General features: G+C 47.6%; 7 protein-coding genes across 7 annotated transcripts; 2 read left to right on the forward strand and 5 right to left on the reverse strand.

The window, feature by feature from the left end:
• Positions 1 to 329: 329 nt before the first annotated feature.
• On the reverse strand, positions 330 to 1,758 carry TRV_01115 (uncharacterized protein; the record flags this gene model as incomplete). The annotated part of the gene is made up of 2 exons (XM_003024662.1): positions 330 to 1,532; positions 1,600 to 1,758. 2 exons carry the CDS (start codon positions 1,756 to 1,758, stop codon positions 330 to 332), a joined length of 1,362 nt encoding a protein of 453 aa, XP_003024708.1.
• A 2,452-nt stretch (positions 1,759 to 4,210) lies between these two features.
• Positions 4,211 to 8,811, reverse strand: TRV_01116 (uncharacterized protein; the record flags this gene model as incomplete). Its single annotated transcript, XM_003024663.1, has 4 exons — positions 4,211 to 5,214; positions 5,297 to 7,306; positions 7,385 to 7,891; positions 8,067 to 8,811. 4 exons carry the CDS (start codon positions 8,809 to 8,811, stop codon positions 4,211 to 4,213), a joined length of 4,266 nt encoding a protein of 1,421 aa, XP_003024709.1.
• Positions 8,812 to 9,588: 777 nt separating this feature from the next.
• On the forward strand, positions 9,589 to 10,816 carry TRV_01117 (uncharacterized protein; the record flags this gene model as incomplete). Its single annotated transcript, XM_003024664.1, has 4 exons — positions 9,589 to 9,979; positions 10,030 to 10,355; positions 10,420 to 10,582; positions 10,641 to 10,816. The coding sequence occupies 4 exons, from the start codon at positions 9,589 to 9,591 to the stop codon at positions 10,814 to 10,816; spliced, it is 1,056 nt and encodes a 351-aa protein (XP_003024710.1).
• A 651-nt stretch (positions 10,817 to 11,467) lies between these two features.
• On the reverse strand, positions 11,468 to 12,043 carry TRV_01118 (uncharacterized protein; the record flags this gene model as incomplete). Its single annotated transcript, XM_003024665.1, has 1 exon — positions 11,468 to 12,043. The coding sequence occupies one exon, from the start codon at positions 12,041 to 12,043 to the stop codon at positions 11,468 to 11,470; it is 576 nt and encodes a 191-aa protein (XP_003024711.1).
• A 1,531-nt stretch (positions 12,044 to 13,574) lies between these two features.
• On the reverse strand, positions 13,575 to 14,789 carry TRV_01119 (uncharacterized protein; the record flags this gene model as incomplete). The annotated part of the gene is made up of 4 exons (XM_003024666.1): positions 13,575 to 13,679; positions 13,744 to 14,163; positions 14,220 to 14,593; positions 14,675 to 14,789. The coding sequence occupies 4 exons, from the start codon at positions 14,787 to 14,789 to the stop codon at positions 13,575 to 13,577; spliced, it is 1,014 nt and encodes a 337-aa protein (XP_003024712.1).
• A 538-nt stretch (positions 14,790 to 15,327) lies between these two features.
• TRV_01120 (O-methyltransferase, putative) lies at positions 15,328 to 16,842 on the reverse strand (the record flags this gene model as incomplete). The annotated part of the gene is made up of 4 exons (XM_003024667.1): positions 15,328 to 15,505; positions 15,555 to 16,072; positions 16,247 to 16,501; positions 16,540 to 16,842. The coding sequence occupies 4 exons, from the start codon at positions 16,840 to 16,842 to the stop codon at positions 15,328 to 15,330; spliced, it is 1,254 nt and encodes a 417-aa protein (XP_003024713.1).
• Positions 16,843 to 17,537: 695 nt separating this feature from the next.
• TRV_01121 (uncharacterized protein) lies at positions 17,538 to 20,588 on the forward strand (the record flags this gene model as incomplete). Its single annotated transcript, XM_003024668.1, has 1 exon — positions 17,538 to 20,588. The coding sequence occupies one exon, from the start codon at positions 17,538 to 17,540 to the stop codon at positions 20,586 to 20,588; it is 3,051 nt and encodes a 1,016-aa protein (XP_003024714.1).
• Positions 20,589 to 21,001: the final 413 nt, after the last annotated feature.

A 21,001-nucleotide genomic window follows, 5' to 3' on the forward strand; every position in this document is an offset into this window, starting at 1 on the left:
GGAATTTGCTTTCATTTTGATGTATATTATTAACTGACAAGTACGCAGCTTGGTTTTGAATTTTTGTCTATCGGGCATGGTTTGGTGTTGGTGTTTCTCTCGATCTTTTGTAATCTCATGAAAAGCTCCGGTTTCTTCTGGTTTCATACGTTACATGTTCGTTGCCAAAAGTAACTGTACTATAATTAACCTAATACTAACAGTTGCTCAATGTTATACATGTGTATACCTGAGTTTAACCTGGAATCCTCTATTTGAAGGGTGATAGGTATCTAGGGTAAAAAAAGAAGAAAAGAAAAATAGCATATACTCCGGATCCCATCATCACCTCATGATACAACAATTTCATCATGTCGTTCTCCCATAAGGAACTTCAGGCAGGCCTCACAGGATACCCGACCGCAATATGGACACCAAAAAGCTACCCGCTGAGTCCCCATCGAGCATCGACCACATCTCATCGGCTTCTGAATCATCTCCCATTCGCCTCCATACATACATCCGTTCTGCTTGGGTATATCTCGTTTCCTTGGGGCTTCTCGCTTGTATCTCCGTCTGGCCTCCCTGATCTCCTCTTCATGTCTTCGGCTTTCTTCTTCCTCGGCCTCTTCTCTTCTTCGCCAAAGCCTCATCACCTCCGTTGCCTCCTGATCGTCTGTCCCCCACCGGGCTGCTTCCATATCATGTTCCTGTCGAGCATGCTCTTCTTCAGCCTTTCTCTTCGCTTTCTCTTCTTCTTCTCGCTCCTTTCTTATCTCTCTCTTCACTCTTATAATTTCACTCTCCGTAAGCTGGTATGAGGCTTCACACCTTCGTACGTTTTCCTCCTGTTTCTCAAGAAAGCTGTGTTTAAGTCTGAGGGCAGCCATCCTGTCAAGCCGTGTACGCTGAGCTTGTTCCTTTCGTTCTTCAAGCTCTTGAATTTTTCTCATGGAAAGGCGATGTGTCTTTATTTTTCCTATAGAAGCTATGTTTTCCGTTGCCCGATCCATTTCTTTAGATAGTCGTGCCACTTCATCCTGCAGTCCGCCGAGTACTCTCCTCGCTTCAAGAAAATCATCCTTTTGACTTGCTCTTTTGGCTCTTAGTTGCTGCAGTGTTGCCTTGAAGTCTTCCGTGTGTTTTTTGGCAGTAGGGTCATGGCTAACTGGGCGTCTCTTTGGGACGGTCTTTAGGTCTATTTTTATTTTTGTTCTTGAGTCTTGCTTTATGTCAGGCTTTGGCTCTGGTTTTAGATCTGGTTTTGGATCCGGCTTTCGATCCGGCTTTGACTCGGGATTCGCATTTGGCCTATGACTTGGCTTCTCCTCTGTTTTATGATCTGGCTTCGATGTTGGCCTTGACTCCGCTGCTGGAGCAGACTTGGGATCTGAATTACCATTTGTCCTTGGGTCTGCTGTCGGGACTGTATTCTGCTCTGCCTTTGGAGCAGAAGTTTCAGTCTGTCCGGCAGACCGCTTAATAGATGGGTATCTCAAGTCATACGCCCGGCGGGCATCAGCATCAAACAAATTCGAGTATGCTTCTTGAATCTAAATAACCGGCCAGCAGGTTAGATGGTTGCTCGATTCGTGAATAGCCGGAATAGGTGTGACGGACCAGCTGGAATTCAGATGTCGCATCCGGATTAGTTGGATTCTTATCCGGATGTTTGATTCTTGCAAGGCGCCTATAGCTGGCTCTAATCGACGCAGCGTCTGCCGTCTGCTCGACCTCGAGAATCGCATAGTAGTCATGGGTTGTTCGAACTGGGGCCATTCCAGCTTTCGGCCTGCGAGATGGATTGTGGCTGGGGGTCTGTGTTTATCGGGTTTACGCCTCCGTCCGTCATTCACCGGCTGCTGCTGGAGGATGCTGGCCGGTCAGTTATTACTTCATACTCTGCCTAGCACAGGAGCTTCTCAATTTTCAACTGAAATTTTCAGCGTCTCCACGGCCGCTTGTGGGCTTTAACGCCATCCTATGAAGAATTCTCATCTTGCCGGGCTGGAAATAGGGCCGATTTTTGATGGCTTCTTCAGGTTGCTGCAGCGACTGGGGTTGCGGTGATTGGCGGTGGGATTCATGCATCTAAGATCAGCCTCCAATCAGCAGGGGTATATAAGAAAAGTCGGAGAAGATTTTTGCATTGTTAGGCAGCGAGACGCTCCATATGTGCCCATAGTAATGCTGGGGAGCTCGCAGTCAGGCCTCGTTTGTCCATGGCTGTCTCTTCTGTCGTTAATTAACTATTACTGACGGTTAACTGGGATCTCCGCCTCTCTGCTAGAGGTAGTTAAAGGTCGCCAACGGGTATGAATACATTTGGCCCTCAGCATAGCCTTGTACTCCCACACCAGAAGCAACGCGGGACGTTTGCTTCAAGTGCTGCGGTTCATGGGATCACTACTGTCCCGCATGCATGTACAACGCCCGGAAGTTGCCCTTCTACCTCGTGTCCGGCCGACCCGAGGCGCCTGTGTCTCGCCAACCGGAGCCTTTGCCTCGCGCCTGTCAAGATATCGAAAGCAGTGGCACTGGCATTGACAGAGACCAGCAAGGATACCCATAGCTCGCTAAGCCGTCTCATTGTTCTTTGATATGAACTTTTTATCCGCCTGATAGTTATGGGCGAGGCAAGTGATTGTTGCTCTGATCGACCTGCCATTGGTTGCGGGTTACCGGCTCAGGGCGTATATTTTAATCAAGCCTGGGGGTATACCTCTTGTATACTCTTATTTACCCATAACAGTTCATTATGCCCTTGAGTCAAGGTCACAAGGCCGCCAGATACCCAGTGAAGTCGTAGTTTGTGCACCGATCTCTATTAGGGGAAGATCCGATTTGATATCATACGCCTTCGGAGCAGTGGAAGCAGCTCGGCTCGTTATATTGCCCCCTGTTTACTCCCCTTATTCCTGGAGCTATATACCTCTGGAAGATCTCATACAAATACAAATACCACCCTCAAGACGAGATGTTACGAACCACCTTCACTGCTCCATGGCGCACAGCAATTCATTACTCTACATTGATCAAGAGCCATTGCTCCAAGTTCTTCCTGCAGAACCGGCAATCGAACCATGTATTCCTCTTCAGCTTACATATTTACCCAGTCTGGAGCAACCTTTATACGTTGTTCGTGAACAGCCATCAGAGCAAGCTATCCAGTACCAAGGGATTATACCAATTTACACCGGACAGTGTCCTATTTGCCAGGCACTCCACGACAGAAGCTACACCTACCAGTATCTTATACCAGTCGAGGTTGACGTTAGAAATGGTAAGAGTCTATCGAATTAAGAGGAAACGGACTTTGAAGCTTTAATAACAGAACTTGGCTATAGAGTTTATCCCCGTTTACTGTGGGAAACATATCCAATTGACAACTGGCGAAGGAATTGCTTTGTCATATCCTCCCGTTCACAACAATATCACATTTGTTCAATCAACGGTGAACTACCCTAATCATGTAATGTTGAATAGAAATGAGGCGTGTCATCAGTCTCGTCCGTTTACCCCAAAGATAAACCAGAGGGGACATAGGAGACGAACGAGGGTACATCACCAACCAAAACAGCTTCACAAACTAGAAACGGACGGAGCAGAATCTAGAATCTGCAAAGCACCCGATTTTGCAGTGAAAAACCGTCACAAGTCAACTAAAAGCCCCTCATCAATACCTTTCTCGCGGGCCCCAACATTGGCAGAGAGCCCAGCACCGATACACACTGACAAGGCGAATGTCATACCACCTCAGGCACACTCCAATTCAACGAAACATTCTACTAAAGAAGCCCTGAGGTCCTACGATACAGATGAGAAACGAACGTCTGTACGGCAAGGGGGGTATAAAAGCGCAGGAGCAGAATCGATACTCTCCTGTTCTACAGATAGCACAAAACTTGGGATTATACCACCACATAAACTCGCAGTCCCTCGAAATCCACACACACCATCTGAAACTAGGCCTAGGGTAACGGGTCGAAGTTATGATACTACTAAAAAGGGCGGGAAGATGGGATGGTTGAGATTCTGGAGGAGCTGATCTATGAAGTTGGCCCACGTTACCAACGAATAATAGTAATACATAGCCCCTGGTGCTCCGGATTGGTTAAGCCTGCCAACACGGCATGGATGTTTACAGATACACGACTACATAGAAAGCTCATAAGTTTAAAATCATAATTGCATTCAATGTTAATGTAAACTCAGAAGCTTGAGGTCTAATTTATATCTTGAGTTTCTCCAGCTCGCGAATTTGTTCTTCAAGGCGAGCAGCCTCACCCTGAGCATCCACCAGCTTCTTCTCTTCAAGTTCTCTAACCTCAGGCTTGGCCTTTTCTTTCCACTGAGGGGCAGTGATGATAGCTTGCTGCTTCTTGATGGTTTCCTGTAGCTTCAAGAGACTAGCCTTGGCTTTTTCTTCCTGCTCTAGCCTGACCTCATCCGACACCTGGAGATACACAGCTGCTTGGGCACCGACGGGCGAAACAACACAGCCTGGTGGAGGGGTTCGGTTGTCGGCATCAAGCACAGTCAGCTCGCCGATGTTTTTGCCACTCAAGGATTTGATGCTGATGGCTTCTTCGGAAATGGACTTGTGGCTAGTAGCGTCGTATGCCTGGATGAGAATGTCTCCCTTTGTCTTCACGTCGTATTCAGCGAGGATACTTCGGATAGCCTTGGAGGTGCTGAGGATCAGCTCATAGGCGGTCTCGGCGGCAGGGTCATCGAACGAAGCGTTGTACTCTGGGTAGGCAGCCTTCATGATAGAAATGGTTTTGTCTCCAGGACGTCTCGGGAGACGCTGCCATAGCTCTTCGGTCACGAAAGGCATGACTGGGTGGATGAGAGTCAAAGCACCCTCCAGCGCGGTATAGAGGGTCTCCTTGGCAGATTGCTGAACGGCTGGGTCTGTGTCGGGCTGCAACAGCGACTTGGAGTTTTCGATGAATACATCACACAGTTGACTGTACCAGTACTGGTAGATTGTGTTGGCGGCAACGGAGAACTCGCGGTTTTCCAGGGCTTCGTTAGTGACCTTTGCTGCCTGGTTGAACTTGTGCAAGATCCATCGTTCGGAGAGGGACTCCTTTCCAGTCTTGGTGGGAGTGGCCTGGGGTTGGAAGTCATCCCCTAGTTTACCAAGGACGAACTTGGTGGCCTGGTAGATCTTGTTGCAGAACCTTCTGTAACCGTGAATCACCTGAATGTCGAAGTTGATATCACCGCCTTGAGAGAAACAAGAGCGTTAGTGGGCTACCTCATATACAAGCATCTATCGGAAAGGAGAAAAGAGATTTGTTTAACTTACCACCAGTGCTGTATGCGAGCAGCGAGAATCGAAGGGCATCAGCACCGCACTCTGGGATACCCTTAGGGAAAGCTTTCTTCTGGAATTTGGTTGCGATGGCGACTTCCTTCTCCGCAAGATTGCCTTCTAGCAGCTTATCATGCAGCTTTTGAAGAGAAATACCGTTCATGACATCGATGGGGTCGACGACATTACCTAGTGACTTGGACATCTTGCGACCTTCAGAATCTCGGATGAGAGAGTGGCAGTACACCTCCTTGAATGGAACCTGTCCGGTCATCTTGATTCCGAGCATAATCATTCGAGCGACCCAGAAGAAGAGAATGTCCCATCCGGTTTCCAAGATAGATACGGGGTAAAGATTCTCAAGGTCATGCGTCTTCTTTGGCCATCCAAGAGTAGAATACGGCCATTGACCAGAAGAGAACCATGTATCTAGGACATCAGGGTCCCTTTTCAGAACAAATTTCTTCCCAGGGAATTTCTTCTCTGCTTTAGCTTTAGCTTCCTCCTCCGTACGACCAGTTACCCAGAGGTTACCATCAGCATCATCGCCTTTCTCGCCTTCAATATCAACGAAGTAGGCGGGTGCTTGGTGACCCCACCAGAGCTGTCTTGACAAACACCAATCGTTGATGTTGTTCATCCACCGATAGTAGCTCTTCTCGGCACTCTCGGGGCGGATGATGATCTCTCCGCTTTCAACGGCCTTGATGGCAGGCTTAACAAGCTCAGTCATGTTCATCCACCACTGTGGTTTCATGATGGGCTCGATGACATCGCCAGACTTGGCACACTGTGGTACTTTCATGGGGTTGTTCTCCCATTTCACATAAAGACCCTTCTCCTTTAGTTTCTCGATGACCTGGTAGCGGGCGTCGAAACGTTTCACTCCAGCGAAGGGGCCGGCGTTTTCGTTAAAAGTACCATCATCATTCATGATGGAAATGAACTCAAGATTATTCTCCTTTCCACGAATGTAATCGTTGAAGTCGTGTGCTGGTGTGATTTTGACAGCACCAGTACCGAATTCGGGATCGACCTTCTCGTCTGCAAAGATTGGTAGCAATCGGTCCACGAAGGGATGCTTAACTTTCATTCCAATAAACTTCTGGTATCGCTTGTCGTCAGGGTGGACAGCTACACCGGTATCACCAAGCATTGTTTCAGGTCGAGTAGTTGCAACCTGGATCTTTTCATCCGTGCCATCGATCTCATACAGGAAGTGAGTTAAAACACCGAATTCAACTTTTCTGGAATACCCAGGGACATCCAGCAAAGTGCGACCTTCGAGGTCACGATTTTCGACCTCAAGGTTTGATAGGGAAGTGTTCAAGGCAACACACCAGTTCACAAGACGATTTCCACGATAGATAGTGCCCTCTTCGTGGAGGCGGACGAAGGTCTCGGTGACAGCCGCAGACAGGTTCTCATCCATAGTGAAGGCTTCCCTGGACCAGTCGAAAGAACCACCCAACCTTCGGAGGGAGGCAGTAATGCTGTCGTGGTACTTGTGAGTCCACTCCCAGATCTTGCCCACCATGGCTTCCCGCCCAATATCGTGTCTGGATTTCTTCTCCGTCTTCCATAGGATCTTCTCAACAACGCTCTGAGTGGAGATACCGGCATGGTCGTATCCCGGGAGGTACAACACGGTTTTTCCCTTCATTCGCTGCCAGCGGATCATGGTGTCCTGGAGCGCCTTTGTCAAGGCATGACCCATGTGGAGAGCTCCGGTCACATTTGGCGGTGGAATCGGAATGACGAAGTATCCAGCCTCTTTCACCTTTCCATCTGGGCCAAACTCCGGCTTGAACAGGTCGCGCTCCTCCCACCACTCGTATCTACCAGCCTCGATAACCTTGGGGTCATAGGCGTCGGTGGTTTTGTCTTTCTCTATCTTTGGCTTCTTCTCCGTAGGTTTCGCGGGGGCAGGTGCTGCAGAGGCCTTCTTCGCAGCCTTTTCGGCAAATTTCTTCAGCTTCTCAGCCTTCTTCCGTTCCTTTTCAACTATACCGAAGCGTTTGAGTCAGAGACTGCATCCGAAGTATACACTACAAGCCACCGCATAAGAAACATGCCACATACGTTCTCTTTCCGATTTTTCCTTTCCACCTTGCGTTCCTGAGCTGTTGTTAGCAGCATCTTGGGCCGGACTGGCTACCCCGCCAGTCGTCGAGTCAGCCGGGGTATCTAAACAGCGAAGACAGGCAAACGTTAGACTCTCGGCCTTTCCCACAGCATCGTATGGACAATTTATGGGTACACATACCAGGAGACTGCGCCGTAGCAAGTGAAGCCATGTTTGCAAATCGAGGTCGAATGTAAATTCCCCTCCGCGCCGAGCGCGCAGCAAGATGTCGGAGTATCGTGGTTTACGGTTTTGCCCGTAACTGTGGAAAAAAAGAAAGAGAGTTTTATGCGTGGGGTAATTAGGCGAGTTAAGGGTCTGTCTGGCCCAGCAAACAGCGCTTTGGTGAGGGGGGATATCGGTCAGGGTCGCAATTGATCCCGGTTTCTCATCTGCTTCTGCTTCTGCTTCTCGAATCTTTTCAATATAGCTTTTTGGTGACTCAAAATTTCCCTGCGACGAGCCTTGGCCGTGTCGTCCAAGCTGACTAAGTTATTATCTAATTAAATTTCAGCCTTACTCATCCGATTCTAATTTTAGGTCCACGGGTATAGTATGGTCATGTGAGAATGCTTGGCTTCATGTGGAACTTTATATCGACGTTGAACTGCATCCAGGAGATAATCAGTGATAACTAACTACTCGGCGATTGATGGTTATTTTTGCGCCAGGAGCCTGGATTTTGATCCGAGGGAGAGCCCCATGGTAATAAGGGTGGTCTCCGGTATTCTTCATACCACAAATGGTCTTCCTCCAACAGGTCATACTTCTCAACGTATTGGTAAACTTCGAGATACATCCACCCAACATCTTCCTCTTCGCCGCCTGTTTCACCATCCTCAAAATCAGGGTGTATAGTGTAATTTCTGTCTTCAGGGTCTCGCGCACCAAAGTGTTTTGCTAGTAACTTTACGACCGGTATGTCCATGTGCTCGACAGACTCCAGGCAAATGTCATCGACAAAAAGGCAAAAATTATATCGAGTACCGAAAACATGTTCTAGCCCCATACTATGAGGATCATTCACGAGCGTCACCTGCAGCCGAGACTCGGTCGGTGTATTAACCATGATATCCGGTAAAGCATTAAACACCCAAGACGTAAAATGGTCACGGATATCGTGAGACGTGGCGCCATCATATTTTGCTTTGTCGTCCATAATAATCATCTCATGCCGAGGCAGTAGGTCCTCCTGCCCTTGATCTTCTAAACACTCGGCCATCTCATCACGTATTCTCTGAAGAATTGTCTGCCAGGCATCCTCATTGTTATACGAGCATCGATAGGTCACAAAGCCCCAAGTAATAGGTTGTTTTAGAGTAATCCTGCCAAGCGACTGCACAATGCCCTTGAAGGCCGGCTGGGGAGGAGCTGATGTTGCCATTTTCCGGTAGATTGTTTTAATAGCCAGATCCGGCGCCACAAAGGCTGTTCAACCAGAGTTGTCAGGCTTAACTCCAGGCTTCTCGGTTTTGCAGATGGTTGTTCAACGTACCTGATATGGAGGGAGGCGGGCTTTCGAACGCCCTTGCATTTGACGAAAAATTGAAGTAACAGTGTTTTCAGGCAGGGTGAAATGTAAATTTTTCGGCTCTGCATAGCGTGCCCCATCGGGGAAGGGCGCTGGTATGTTATAACTACCTAGTTAGGGGGATAAGTTAGGGGGATAAGTTATATAACTATGTCTCGCTCCCTGCACATCATCATTCTTGGCTCCACTGGGATGCGAATAATGCATCTTAAAATAGGTATCGGTTTGCATGCCCTACTTGAAGTTAATTAGTTAGCTGTGGAGTCTTTAGCGCTGCGAACGGACTTTAAAACGATCACCCATCCCATTCTTCCATTGTGGCTTGTTTCTTGCTCCTCCGCTGCATGTTATTTATGTCTCGCCAGCGTGCTAATCTCGCGGTGACTGCATTGCTTTGACTGGGCCGTCGCGCTCTATCGCGATCTGTCGAGTCCGCGCATGATTTTACGGGACACAGCTTTGAGAGCCTGGAACCAGCTCTCAAGGTCGAAGAGGAACATATGCCAGGCTACGAGAAAGGTCTTTTTTACCCCGTTCAAATAGGCCAGGTGTTTAGCTCTCGATACCAAGTACTGTCCAAGCTCGGGTATGGCGCAAATTCTACGGTCTGGTTCTGTTGTGACTTGCTGTATGTCTCCCCGTCTTCCGCCACCAGAAGAGAATGGGTACGGTGGCAGCGAGACTAATCACAATATTAGCCAACGCCGCTATGCAGCTCTCAAGGTTTACATATGCAGTGCTGGAGCCGAACAGGAGTGCAATGTACTGAGGCATCTTGAATCATTAAAGTCGTCCCATCCTGGCAAAGCAAAGGTTCGGACGATGCTCGATGCCTTTACCGCAGATGGACCAAGTGGCCGACACCAATGCTTAGTGCATGAGCCTCTACTGACGAGCATTTCACATCTTCAAGCCTCTCTTCCAAACCAGAGGCTTACCGAACAGGTCTTGAAACTGTTACTCAAAGAGCTTCTAGTAACACTAGACTACCTCCACACCGAGGCTCAAGTCATTCACACCGGTGGGGTTATCATCACCGTCATATCTATCTCATCACCCCCAGGGCGCCAGCTGACTATTTGCAAGATATCCAATCGAAGAACATCATGATCGGCACAAACAAGCCATCTCTTTTCGAGGAATGGAAAGTCCAAGCTGTCCAAGGGCCTACTGCTCGGAAAAATGTACCTGGACATGTTGTCTATCGATCTAGGCGCTACAATATCGAGGAAGGTAGGGGTGCATGGGGCCTACCATTGTTGTCTGATTTTGGCCAAGCTCGTATCGGTCCTGGAGACCATGAGGGTACAATCCAACCAACCCTTTATCGCGCACCCGAAGTTGTTTTGGGCGTGAAATGGGACTCCAAAGTGGATATTTGGAATCTTGGAGCTTTGGTACGTTAAGACGAACGGAGTAGATTTTGGAACCTATCCTGATTGATATGGATTTAAACTACAGATATGGGAACTTTTCGAAAACTATTATATGTTTCAAGATCGTGGCTCTGACGGAGAGTATTCTGAGGCCCACTTGCTAGCTAGCATGATCGCTCTTCTGGGACCCCCTCCAAGTCAATTTCTTAAAAGAAGTGATAAAAGCCTGAGATTCTGGGACGAGTCAGGTAGGAACACTATAAATGAGATGAGAATATGCACATAATGCTAATATATTAACTATAGGCAACTGGAGAGGGCTTGCTGAGATAGCTGATGTTTCCTTTGAGGAGTCGGAGCTTTACCTGGAGGGCCAGAACAAAGATATTTTTATTCAATTTGTGCGGAAGATGGTGAGATGGGAACCAAATGAGAGGCAAACCGCCAGAGAGCTATTAAATGACCCCTGGCTGCTATCGTGACCTGCATACCTATCTATATTTGCGCATACTATCCCCTATCCCCCTCTCCCCTCTGTTGACGGTAAAACTATGTATGAAAAAGGAAGTGGAATGAATTCTTGAGCAGGTTGGAAGGAGCGAAAGGTTACTCTTCTCCGGAATAAAGGAACTGTTTGAATAGAAATGTATACTAATATCAACTACCAGGGCAGATCTTCGTTGGGCTATAAGATACAACTTGTGGAAAGCATACGTTAGCTATCTAGCTGGTGAATACACCTTACAGGTTAAATCACTATAAGATCCTGCCCATACCATGATTGCTAAGAAATAACACCAACGACAGTAGTATAAAGCCTGCTCAAGACCTTGTACAATGATTTGTTTTCTCGACAGGTTCAAAGTTATGTGATTTTCAGAGCCTCAACCAAGCTCCACAAATACCCGCAACTTTATATCGTCTAAGCTCGCCGCCACTTCATCTTGCATCCTTCGTTATATGACAGTGCTGGTAACTTAGTAATGAAAATCTAAGGAAGATAGGGGAAAGGACCCATTCTTGCTCAAAGAGAACCCTGAAGTTTTCGGTTAATTTCCCAAGAATCTTGTTCCTATGTTTGGAATTGGTGACTAGACTGGCCCGGCACGAGAAAGCTCGACTACCATATGTAGTTAACTAGCTTGGCTGAACCAACGATGCTGAAGGGCCTCTCTTTCGGTAATTCTCCTTGTTAGGTCTAGGTTCGTCATTTTACCTACTAAGTCCCAGAGATCGGGGTCAACGTGATCCCAAGTCTCAGAGGGTTGTCTGAGCTCTCCTGGAGTGAAAGTGCCAACGAGGGCTACCAAGCGTTCGAAGAAGATGTTTTCCTTTCCAATATGTTGAAGAAACCCATTAAAGCTGTCTTCATTGGCAAAGTAGGATATATGTCGACGGAGAATATAGTACCATGAATCATCAGCTGTAAGCTGGTTGTCATTGACGCGAAAGACTATCTCATTGACCATAACATAAATCATCTGTGGACAGTTAGAATGGGGAACTTTGGAATAACGATCTCGTGAGAAAGGCTGCCATACCACTATTCCAAAGGAGAAATCATCAGATGCCTGGTTCTGGCGAGATCGACGCCAACTTTCAGGGCTTCTCCAGATCGCATTGCCGCAGAGAGGACCTCGCAACCACTTCCCAGGAGGCACAATGACCGTATCCTCAAGATCCAAGATCTGAACTGCTTTGACGTTCATGAGGTTTTCATCACACTCATCATAGTCCACAAGGATATTGTTTGGCTTGATGTCTATTGGCTGTCAGAATTACGGTGTATGCAGCCTTCTGGGGTGCCCAAACTTGCTATTATGGAGAATATCTCTATCATGCATATCAGCAAGACCTTGCTGAGGACTTCGGAGAATTTTGCTCCTTACTTCTGCGGATAGAGGTTTCAAGCTTAGCCGAAGCAAGTCCCCAGCCAAGAACAGGAATATAAACAACTCAGGCTCTTTGATAGTATCGATCACCGCTCACACGTTTGGACAAGAGGACAGTCTCCTCTGCAAGTCCAATTGGTACTCAAATTCTCCTGGAATCATGTTCTTCACAATGTAAAATTTGCCCTCAGCACTTTCCGCTTGCTCTATAGTTAGCAGGAAGAATGAATTGGGGACATCTCACTCTAAACAGGTATGAAGTACCTTGCGCGATATACACATTGCAGGGGTTTTCTCAGATCAACGAGGATATTCTCAATTTTATAAGTCTGGCCAGAATCGCTCCTGAGCATCATTCCAGGGGTATAGGGCTCATCATTGTTAGCCTGCAAAGTGGTCGACATCCTATACTGCTGGAACAGCTTCCCTCCAAAGCACGAAATTCGTGTCACGGGTGATAGTCTTCTACCTAAAAACAACGGGCGCATCGGCAAGTATCCACACAGACCGAGGGCAGAAACTGAGCGCAACGGCATCAGTGAGATCGGTCGCAATTTGTTCTTGATCAAATTGCAAAGGCCAACTTGTGCGCCAAAAGGGGTTTGCTGGTACTGAGTAGTTGTAAAGCTTTGGATGGAGGAAGGAAACTTGTTGCCGTGCCAATCATTCACGTGACTGTCAGGCGGCTCTGGCGCCCTGATAACTAGGCCTAGGAGTCTTAGGGGCAGAGCCAGTCAGGGTGAGAGCTGATTGGGATGACGGTTAACTCGCCGGGACTACTATGCTCGGCCTTTAGTTACCGGTACACCCTTACATCGAATGTATATTCTACCTCTACTGCCATATAGGTCTATATACCACATGGTTTACATTAGATTGCGAGGCCTATATATCAAATCCCGTATAGAGTGGCAAGTTGCCGGAGGGGAATGGAAGGAAAATGAACAAGAAAATTGATTCGAATAGGATGTTTATAGCATACATACGGGCAAGGGAAAAGGAGCAAGGGGAATGAATACCAGACTTCAGGAGTTGTAGGCGAGATGTTAGTCGCGTTATCTGTTTCATTCATGTGTGGACGTCTCATGCATAAATAGCGCTAAACAACCTAATAAAAGAAAAAGAAAAAGCAACACGTTGCACCAGCCGATGACTCCCAAAGATGATTACTCGATTTTAATGGTCCTGGTACTTGGAGAATAGATGGTCGGAATTATTCTGCCTAATGAAAACCTTGTCGGAGTTTGTCGGAGATGAAAACTGACATTCGTCAAGGGATGAGGTGTATCAAACAGTTGGCGAGTAAAGGAAAGATGACAGATCGGGTATCGGGATGGGAAGAAAGTGTTTAGGCGTTGGAAGCAGCTGCGGTGTTGCTTTGTGCGTTAGAAGAAGCATGGCGAACAGGGGAGAAATACGGATGTGCCATGGCCTCCTGAGCAGTTAGACGGGCCTAGGAGATTTGGGTTAGTTTATCAGCTCGATGAAGATGAGAAAACATATCCCAGGGAACATACTGTGTGGTCATATCTGAGCAACTTGTCCAAGAAGTCAATGGCATCACTGCTAATGAATCTCTGATTCTCGGCGCTGATGAAGGAGTTCCATGGCCTACGTTGATACCGTTGGAGAATCTCATCGTACTGGGGGTCCAGCTCAATGTTGTATTTGTCAAGGTAGTCAAACAGATCATCTGTTCCAAGGACTTTGGCAATCTTGACAAGCTGGTCCGCATTGCTGCTACCGTGGAAAAATGGTTCTTTTCTAAATATCATGGAGGCAAACATGGCTCCAAGAGACCACATGTCCAGGGAATAGTCGTACTCCTGGAAATCAACAAGGAGCTCGGGGCCCTTGAAATATCGCGAGGCAACACGAACGTTATATTCCATGCCTTGATGGTAGAACTCTGCGAGTCCCCAGTCGATGAGCCGCAACTAGGGTCATGTATAAGTAAACTAGCGGATATCATTGTCGATATAACAGGCCTTACCTTTCTCCGCTCATGGTCAATCATGACGTTATGCGGCTTGACATCCCTGTGCATTATTCCCTTGCTATGGCAGAAGTCCAGTGCCTTAAGAAGCTCATATATGTAGTATCGGACATCGTAATCTGCCAATCGCGGGTACAGTGTTCGAAAGTCGGTGTTGTTAACATATTCGAAGACCAAACTGGGCGTCTTGCTCTGACTATCACGAACAACGTCCAACAACGCGACGACGTTAGGACCTCCGGACAGGTTTTGGAGAATCTTGATCTCTCTCTTGATCTTCCGTTTCTTGACGGGTTTGAGGACTTTGACGACACATTTCTGGTAGTTGACAACGTTTACGCCTTCAAACACCTCCGAATATTTTCCTCGGCCTATTTTTGATCATGTTAGCAGGCTGAGACAGGGATCTTGAGGTTAGATTGGATCAGGTAGGGGGGCAGGGTATCGCATACCAATTTTCCGCACAACCTCATAATTCTCCAGGACGCCCCAGGATATATTAACGCTGTCATAATCCCAGTATGTCTTGGGCATCTTCTGGTTCACGTCTGCATAGACGCGTGCCATCTTGACGGTTTGCGATCACCCCACTCAGGGTGTGATATCAATGCAAGGCAGGCGGGGGAGGAGGCTCAAAACTCGACGAGAAGCCCGTTTGCTAGGAAGGTTGCGCGGGAAGAGACGCAGCAGTAATGATTGCACAAAGAAACAGAGCAGGATCTCGCGGGCGCGACGGACGCGGGCGTTGTTGTTGAGCTCGAAGGAACGATTGCAGTTCGCAAAATAGCAAACAGCGTCAACAATCTTTCACCAGCCCGCAGCTCCCAAGCGACAGGGTCACGGGACTTCTAGCCCTCAAAGCACGGACCATGTTTTGACTTACGTAATCTATTTGTTCCTCACGGACAAACTAATCTCCGGGACGGAATAACTTACCAGAATGGAACCTTGAGCATGTGAAACCTTAAACAACTTTGTCCTGAATATTGAACTTCAACTTCATCGGAATATAAGAAGAGACCATATTTAAATAACTTTTGTTGACAAGTGCGTCATTGCTATAGCCATCAGTTTGAGGTGTATGGGGTGAGTCCTATCTAACTAGCTATGCTGATCCATTGTGACCCTCCCAGACGAATTCAAGAATTCCCATGGCGGACCCTGGAGGGTTCACAACTCCCTTAAGCACGAACCCTGGATCGGCCGCTTTGAACAATGCCTCCCAATCAGCCAGAGTTCTTTCTCGGGAATTGAAGGTGAAGGCCATTTCCAGATCCATCGATCTAGAAAAGCGTCAGACATATACCATCTTCAGCTGATGCTGCGACATACCTGATATCTCTTTCATTCCAGTAGGCCAGAGATCCTGGCTCGGGCATGAAAACTTCTTGTATAACAAGCCTCGCCCCGGGCTTTAATGCTGGTAACTGGGCCCTTAGGATGCGAATACAATAGGCATCAGACCAATTGTGGAGGATCCAACGAAGAAAATATACATCAGCTCTGATGGGCTGAGGATCGAACAAATTATGGGCCAAGAAGCGGACCCTCTCTGCTACTTCTCCTGCATCTGCATACTCAATTACCTTAGCCATGTCCTGCACAATAATACGGAGCTGACTGTATCGCCTTGCAAGAGCCATAGCGAAGTGGCCTCGGGCACCTCCGACGTCAACCACTTGAGCTTCCCCTAGAGACTTCCAGTCGTAGTAGTCTGTTCCATACGATAGGTCAAATGCCGGTCTTGATGTCATCATCTTCATAGCACTACTGAAGCGGGCCGCTCTATCGGGATTTTCTGCAAGAACATCGTAAATTGACCCTGTGATATTGTGTGCAAGCGAAAACCCCTGCAGACAATATTAAGTTTTGGTTCATTAATGCTTTCATTGATGGGTTGAGTGACGGGTATAATTACAGTCTCGTTTGGTTCCTCTGAAGCTGGCCATTTTTCAAGGGCTTTCGCAAACTGCCAATACAATGTCAGTACTCACTCAACATTCTCAATTTGGTTCTCTACTTACCTTCGCGCCTGCAGGGCTTAACTCCTCGATACCAGCTCGAGTCCAGTCTCTCGCATCCGGATCGGCTAAAATTCTAGAAGCCTTCGTGTGTTTTACAATACCAGGCTCGGGCTCACAAAAGATTCGCATCATGGTAGCATGGCGAATAATTTGGCTCACCATCTGCTCCGTCAATGGCGTCCTATCAGAAATCTCCTTAAACGAAGCCTGCCCATTAGGCGGTATGAGTTCCGCAATACCAAAGTGAGAGATCGCCTGCAGACATGCAGACTTATCACTCTGATTATATGAACATCAATGTTAAAGTTAGCTGTTTGTTGATGGAATATATCAAGATGGAGTGATCGGGTGATCTTTACCCTAGCTAACCTATGAATCATATTTGTGGGCTCGGTGAGCAAATCGTGAAGCTCTGCTGTTGCATCGAGGACGATATCCTGAGCTTTACCAATATGTACGGGAAGAAGGGGTGCATTCTCATCAAACGATGGTGAAAGTGCCCCTAGGGTATCGAGAGTCTCCTGAATTTTGAGCACCGCGTCCTTGATCGTGGTGGCGAGGTGAATAATTCTCGGTACTGGTACTACTGGAGCCATTTTTGGGTTTCCTATGCGGAATAGGGCAGCGGTGAGGAGAATAGACCGCAACTTGGTTACGGGGATAAAAGCGAGGGGGAGGAATTGAGGGAAAGGTAAGGTACAAAATGGAATCGAATATCAAGTAAGCTAATGTGTTTCACATATATGTCCTCAAATCCAAGACGTACTTACGCTATTTGAAATTAGATTTCATTTTTGGCCGATATTGCAGCAAACGAAGGAATATATGCAGTCTCACCCGCACTTCCTTGGGTGGCAGCCTGGCGGAAGGTACCTGTCTGGAGGGGTTTGCTTCGTTTGCCTGATACAGTATCACATCAATATGCAGCTTACTCTACTCTGGTCCTTACTACCATGCTTATACCCCGGACCCTTTCATATCCTAGCCTCACTGCGGCACTGGAAGTTAATACCACTGGCAAATAAGAGACTGACATGACCTCCACATGAAATGATCGCCCTTGTTCACTGATACCCCGAACTTCGGGGAATAATCTGTAAATCAGGATGCACAGCTCCGGATGGCAGTGGAATGAGTGTTTGTCGCTTCTATTACCCATGTACTGTTGGTGGGGCCGGGGAGGGTTAGGATTCGGCATGGATCATCCTTTCTACTATTCTTCTAATGGACGGGCCAACATCCAGGGGTTCTAAGAAGTTGGGATGAGGAGGCCTTATAAGCCTACACATAAATGGGGTTTATCAAGTATTCAATATGCATACCTGTTCGAACCAAAACACAACGAGGCTCCATCCCAACATACTTCAATATGCCACTGCTCAATGATCTACCGTCTTGTTCTACAGAACTGAAACCCGCATCATCAGAGTCCCGGTGCTCCACATTACCCTTATGCTTCCCACTTTGCTCGCAATCACCATCAGAATGGGGATCGTCAACCATCTGTCTTCAAGATATCCTTAAAGCAGTGGCCGTGCTGAGGAAAGAGTCAATTATCTGCTATCCTCTTGGAAATATTGCTGGCTATAAGGAATATTCCTGCGTGGAGCTCTATATCCAATCCAGTCACTGCGCCCAGTTACTTCGGACACTTCCTAGCTTTGAGGACGAAGCTCCTATACTTTTACACTTGGATGATCATTGGAATACTATAGTTTGGTTCTGGGCAGTTCTGCTTGCCAATGGTGTTCCTGTTCTCTCTTCTCCATTCAGCATCGTTGATGACCATCGTCTGGAGCAGATTCGGGGCTTGTCGAAGCTTCTTCAATATCCTATATGCATCACAACAAAAAATTTACTTGGTGTGTTTGGCGGCACCGAAAATTTGCTGGAAATTCACACAACGGAATCACTGAGCTTGGATAAGTTTCAAATTGGCCACCGAAGCCCAGATGTTTCAGCTGCCTACCCAAGCTATAGGGGAGGCCAATCTCTAGCGATGTTGATGCTAACGTCAGGAAGTACTGGGAACTCAAAGGCTGTACGCCTGACGCACAAGCAGATAATTTCAGCAATCACGGGGAAAGCATCCGTACGCCCGTTACCCGTTGGCGGCCCATTTATGAACTGGATTGACCTTAACCACGTTGCAAGCCTCATTGAAATTCACATCCAAGCTCTGTGGCTAGGAGTTGACCAGATTCATGCCCATGCAGCTGATATAGTTTCATCACCCAACGTCTTCCTAGACCTACTGAGCAAGCACCGTGTCTGTCGCACTTTTGCGCCAAACTTTTTCCTCGGAGGCTTGATATCCTCAATGAAGTCAAAAAAAAGTCTTCCGCTAGGCGAAAGGCCGTGGGACTTGTCAAATTTGCAGATAGTTGCCTCTGGAGGAGAGGCCAATGATGTGACAACCTGCGTTGCTGCGTCTGCCTTATTCCAAAATCTTGGAGCACGCCCAGATGTCATCACACCGGGATTCGGCATGACAGAGACCTGTGCTGGGGCAATATTTAACCTTACTTGTCCGTCATATGATGTTGACCGCGGCTATGCTATTGCCTCTCTAGGCAAGTGCATGGAGGGTATCGAGATGCGTGTTACGATTGGCCCCAGGTTGGCGGCTATAGATGAGTGCGGCGACTTGGAAGTACGTGGTGATGTGGTGTTTAATGGCTATTATCGAAATCCCGAGGCCACTGCTAACGCTTTTCCTTGGGGAGACGGATGGTTCCGTACCGGCGATCGAGCTCGTATCAATTCAGACGGCAATCTCTGTCTTATTGGCAGGAAAGAAGAAGTGGTAAACATTAATGGCATTAAAATTGTCATAGCAGACGTCGTATCGCTGCTAGAGCGGGCACTTGGGAATAAAGTAAACCGTTTTGTGGTGTTCTCTTCTCGAGTCACTCACACCGATCAGATCACTGTTTGCTATACCCCTACGAAATGGCCCCATACCGCTGAAGAGATGGACGTGGTTGACGCAATTATTACTCAAGAATGCCTTTCTAATACCTTTGCGCGTCCTTTGGTGTTCTCCTTGAGAGAGTCATCACTGTCTCTTTTACCTATATCCTCGCTGGGAAAAATTTCGCCTGCAAAGATGAGTTCATTATTCGCATCTGGCGTCTTCGATCAAGATGTTAGCCTTCACAAAAATCAGGTTAAGGAGTATAGGGAAGAGAAACAGCGGGGAGCATTGCACTCTGTTGCAACAGAAGCTGAGACCTTTATCATGGTTGACTTCGCAAAGACCCTCAACATTGACCATACTGCGATAGGTCCAGAAACGCAAGTCTTCGAGCTAGGTTTCACGTCCATGGACCTTATTCGCCTGAAACGCCGTCTCGATACTCGTTTGGGAATCACATTGCCCATAGTGACAATCATGAAAAACCCAACTGCCCGATTATTAGCCGCAGCTCTTGCTAGCCAGACCTCCAGTGATGGACCAGTTGAAACAAAAGACACAGAATACGATCCTGTGGTAATCCTGAAATCTGGTGGTTCAAAGGCACCACTTTGGCTTTTCCACCCCGGCGTGGGCGAAGTCCTTGTCTTCATTGGTTTAGCACAGCATCTTGCTGATGAGGATAGACCTATTTACGCCTTGCGTGCAAGGGGCTTCGAACGAGGACAGACACACTTTGCGTCCATTACGGAGACAGTCGACACCTACATCCATGCCATCCAAAAGCACCAGAAAAGGGGTCCGTACGCATTGGCAGGCTATAGCTACGGTGCAATGCTTGCCTTTGAAGCGGCCAAAAAGTTAAACTCCATGGAAATAGGCACCACGGGCAACTCAGTACGCTTTCTTGGCAGCTTCAATCTACCACCGCACATCAAATGGCGCATGCGTCAACTATGCTGGAACATGTGCCTGCTGCATCTGACACAGTTCCTCGGAATCACAACAGACGAATATGTGGAGGAAATGGAGCTGAACCCGCAGTTTTCCCAAAAATCCAGGCATGATGCAGTGGAACAAATACTTCTTGCTGCGGACCGGGGGCGGATGGAAGAGCTGGGACTGGAGGACGTGGCACTTGCCAGATGGGCTGACGTCGCTTTCAGTTTGCAGAGCATGGCAGTGGACTACGAACCCAGCGGACAGGCAGACAGCATTGATGTGTTCCATGCCATTCCCCTCAAACTTGCCGCTCCATCGAGAGAAGTGTGGATAAAGGAACATTTGAGCAAATGGAGAGACTTTTCTCGGACTGAGCCCAGATTCCATGCAGTTGGAGGTGCACACTACACCATGATTGGGCCAGATAATGTGGTTGGATTTGCTTCAACGCTCAAGGGGGCCCTGGCTGCACGCGGGGTCTAACCCTGGTATCAGTTAGAATACCGACTTTTTTGATTGGTTATGTGGAAGACTTTTGGGAGAATGCGTAGTCAATTCGTTTACATAATGGTTATAAGTTTCTAGCCTTGTTTCCCTGCTTGCACTCCGTACTCCAGACTGCAGTATACTCCCTACTTGTTTACTCCGCACTGAGACACTGGGATGCAGCTACCTGCATGGCCTTGTACGTTACCTTAGAACGGGTATAAATGTCTGGTTTAAATTGTTTGCAGGGGGCGGCTTATTTGGAGCAACCCAGCATGGCTGTACCATTATCCCGGGTATATATGCACAATGCATGCGTCCACTTATGTTTAGTCAATATATTTTTGGCAGTATTGACAGGCATGTTTATGTCGCAGCTACGGAGTTACTGACGTTTAAGGTTAATTCGC

Source organism: Trichophyton verrucosum (genome assembly GCF_000151505.1).
Source record: "Trichophyton verrucosum HKI 0517 chromosome Unknown contig00098_1.f1.exp, whole genome shotgun sequence".
In the NCBI taxonomy this organism is placed as follows: domain Eukaryota; kingdom Fungi; phylum Ascomycota; class Eurotiomycetes; order Onygenales; family Arthrodermataceae; genus Trichophyton; species Trichophyton verrucosum.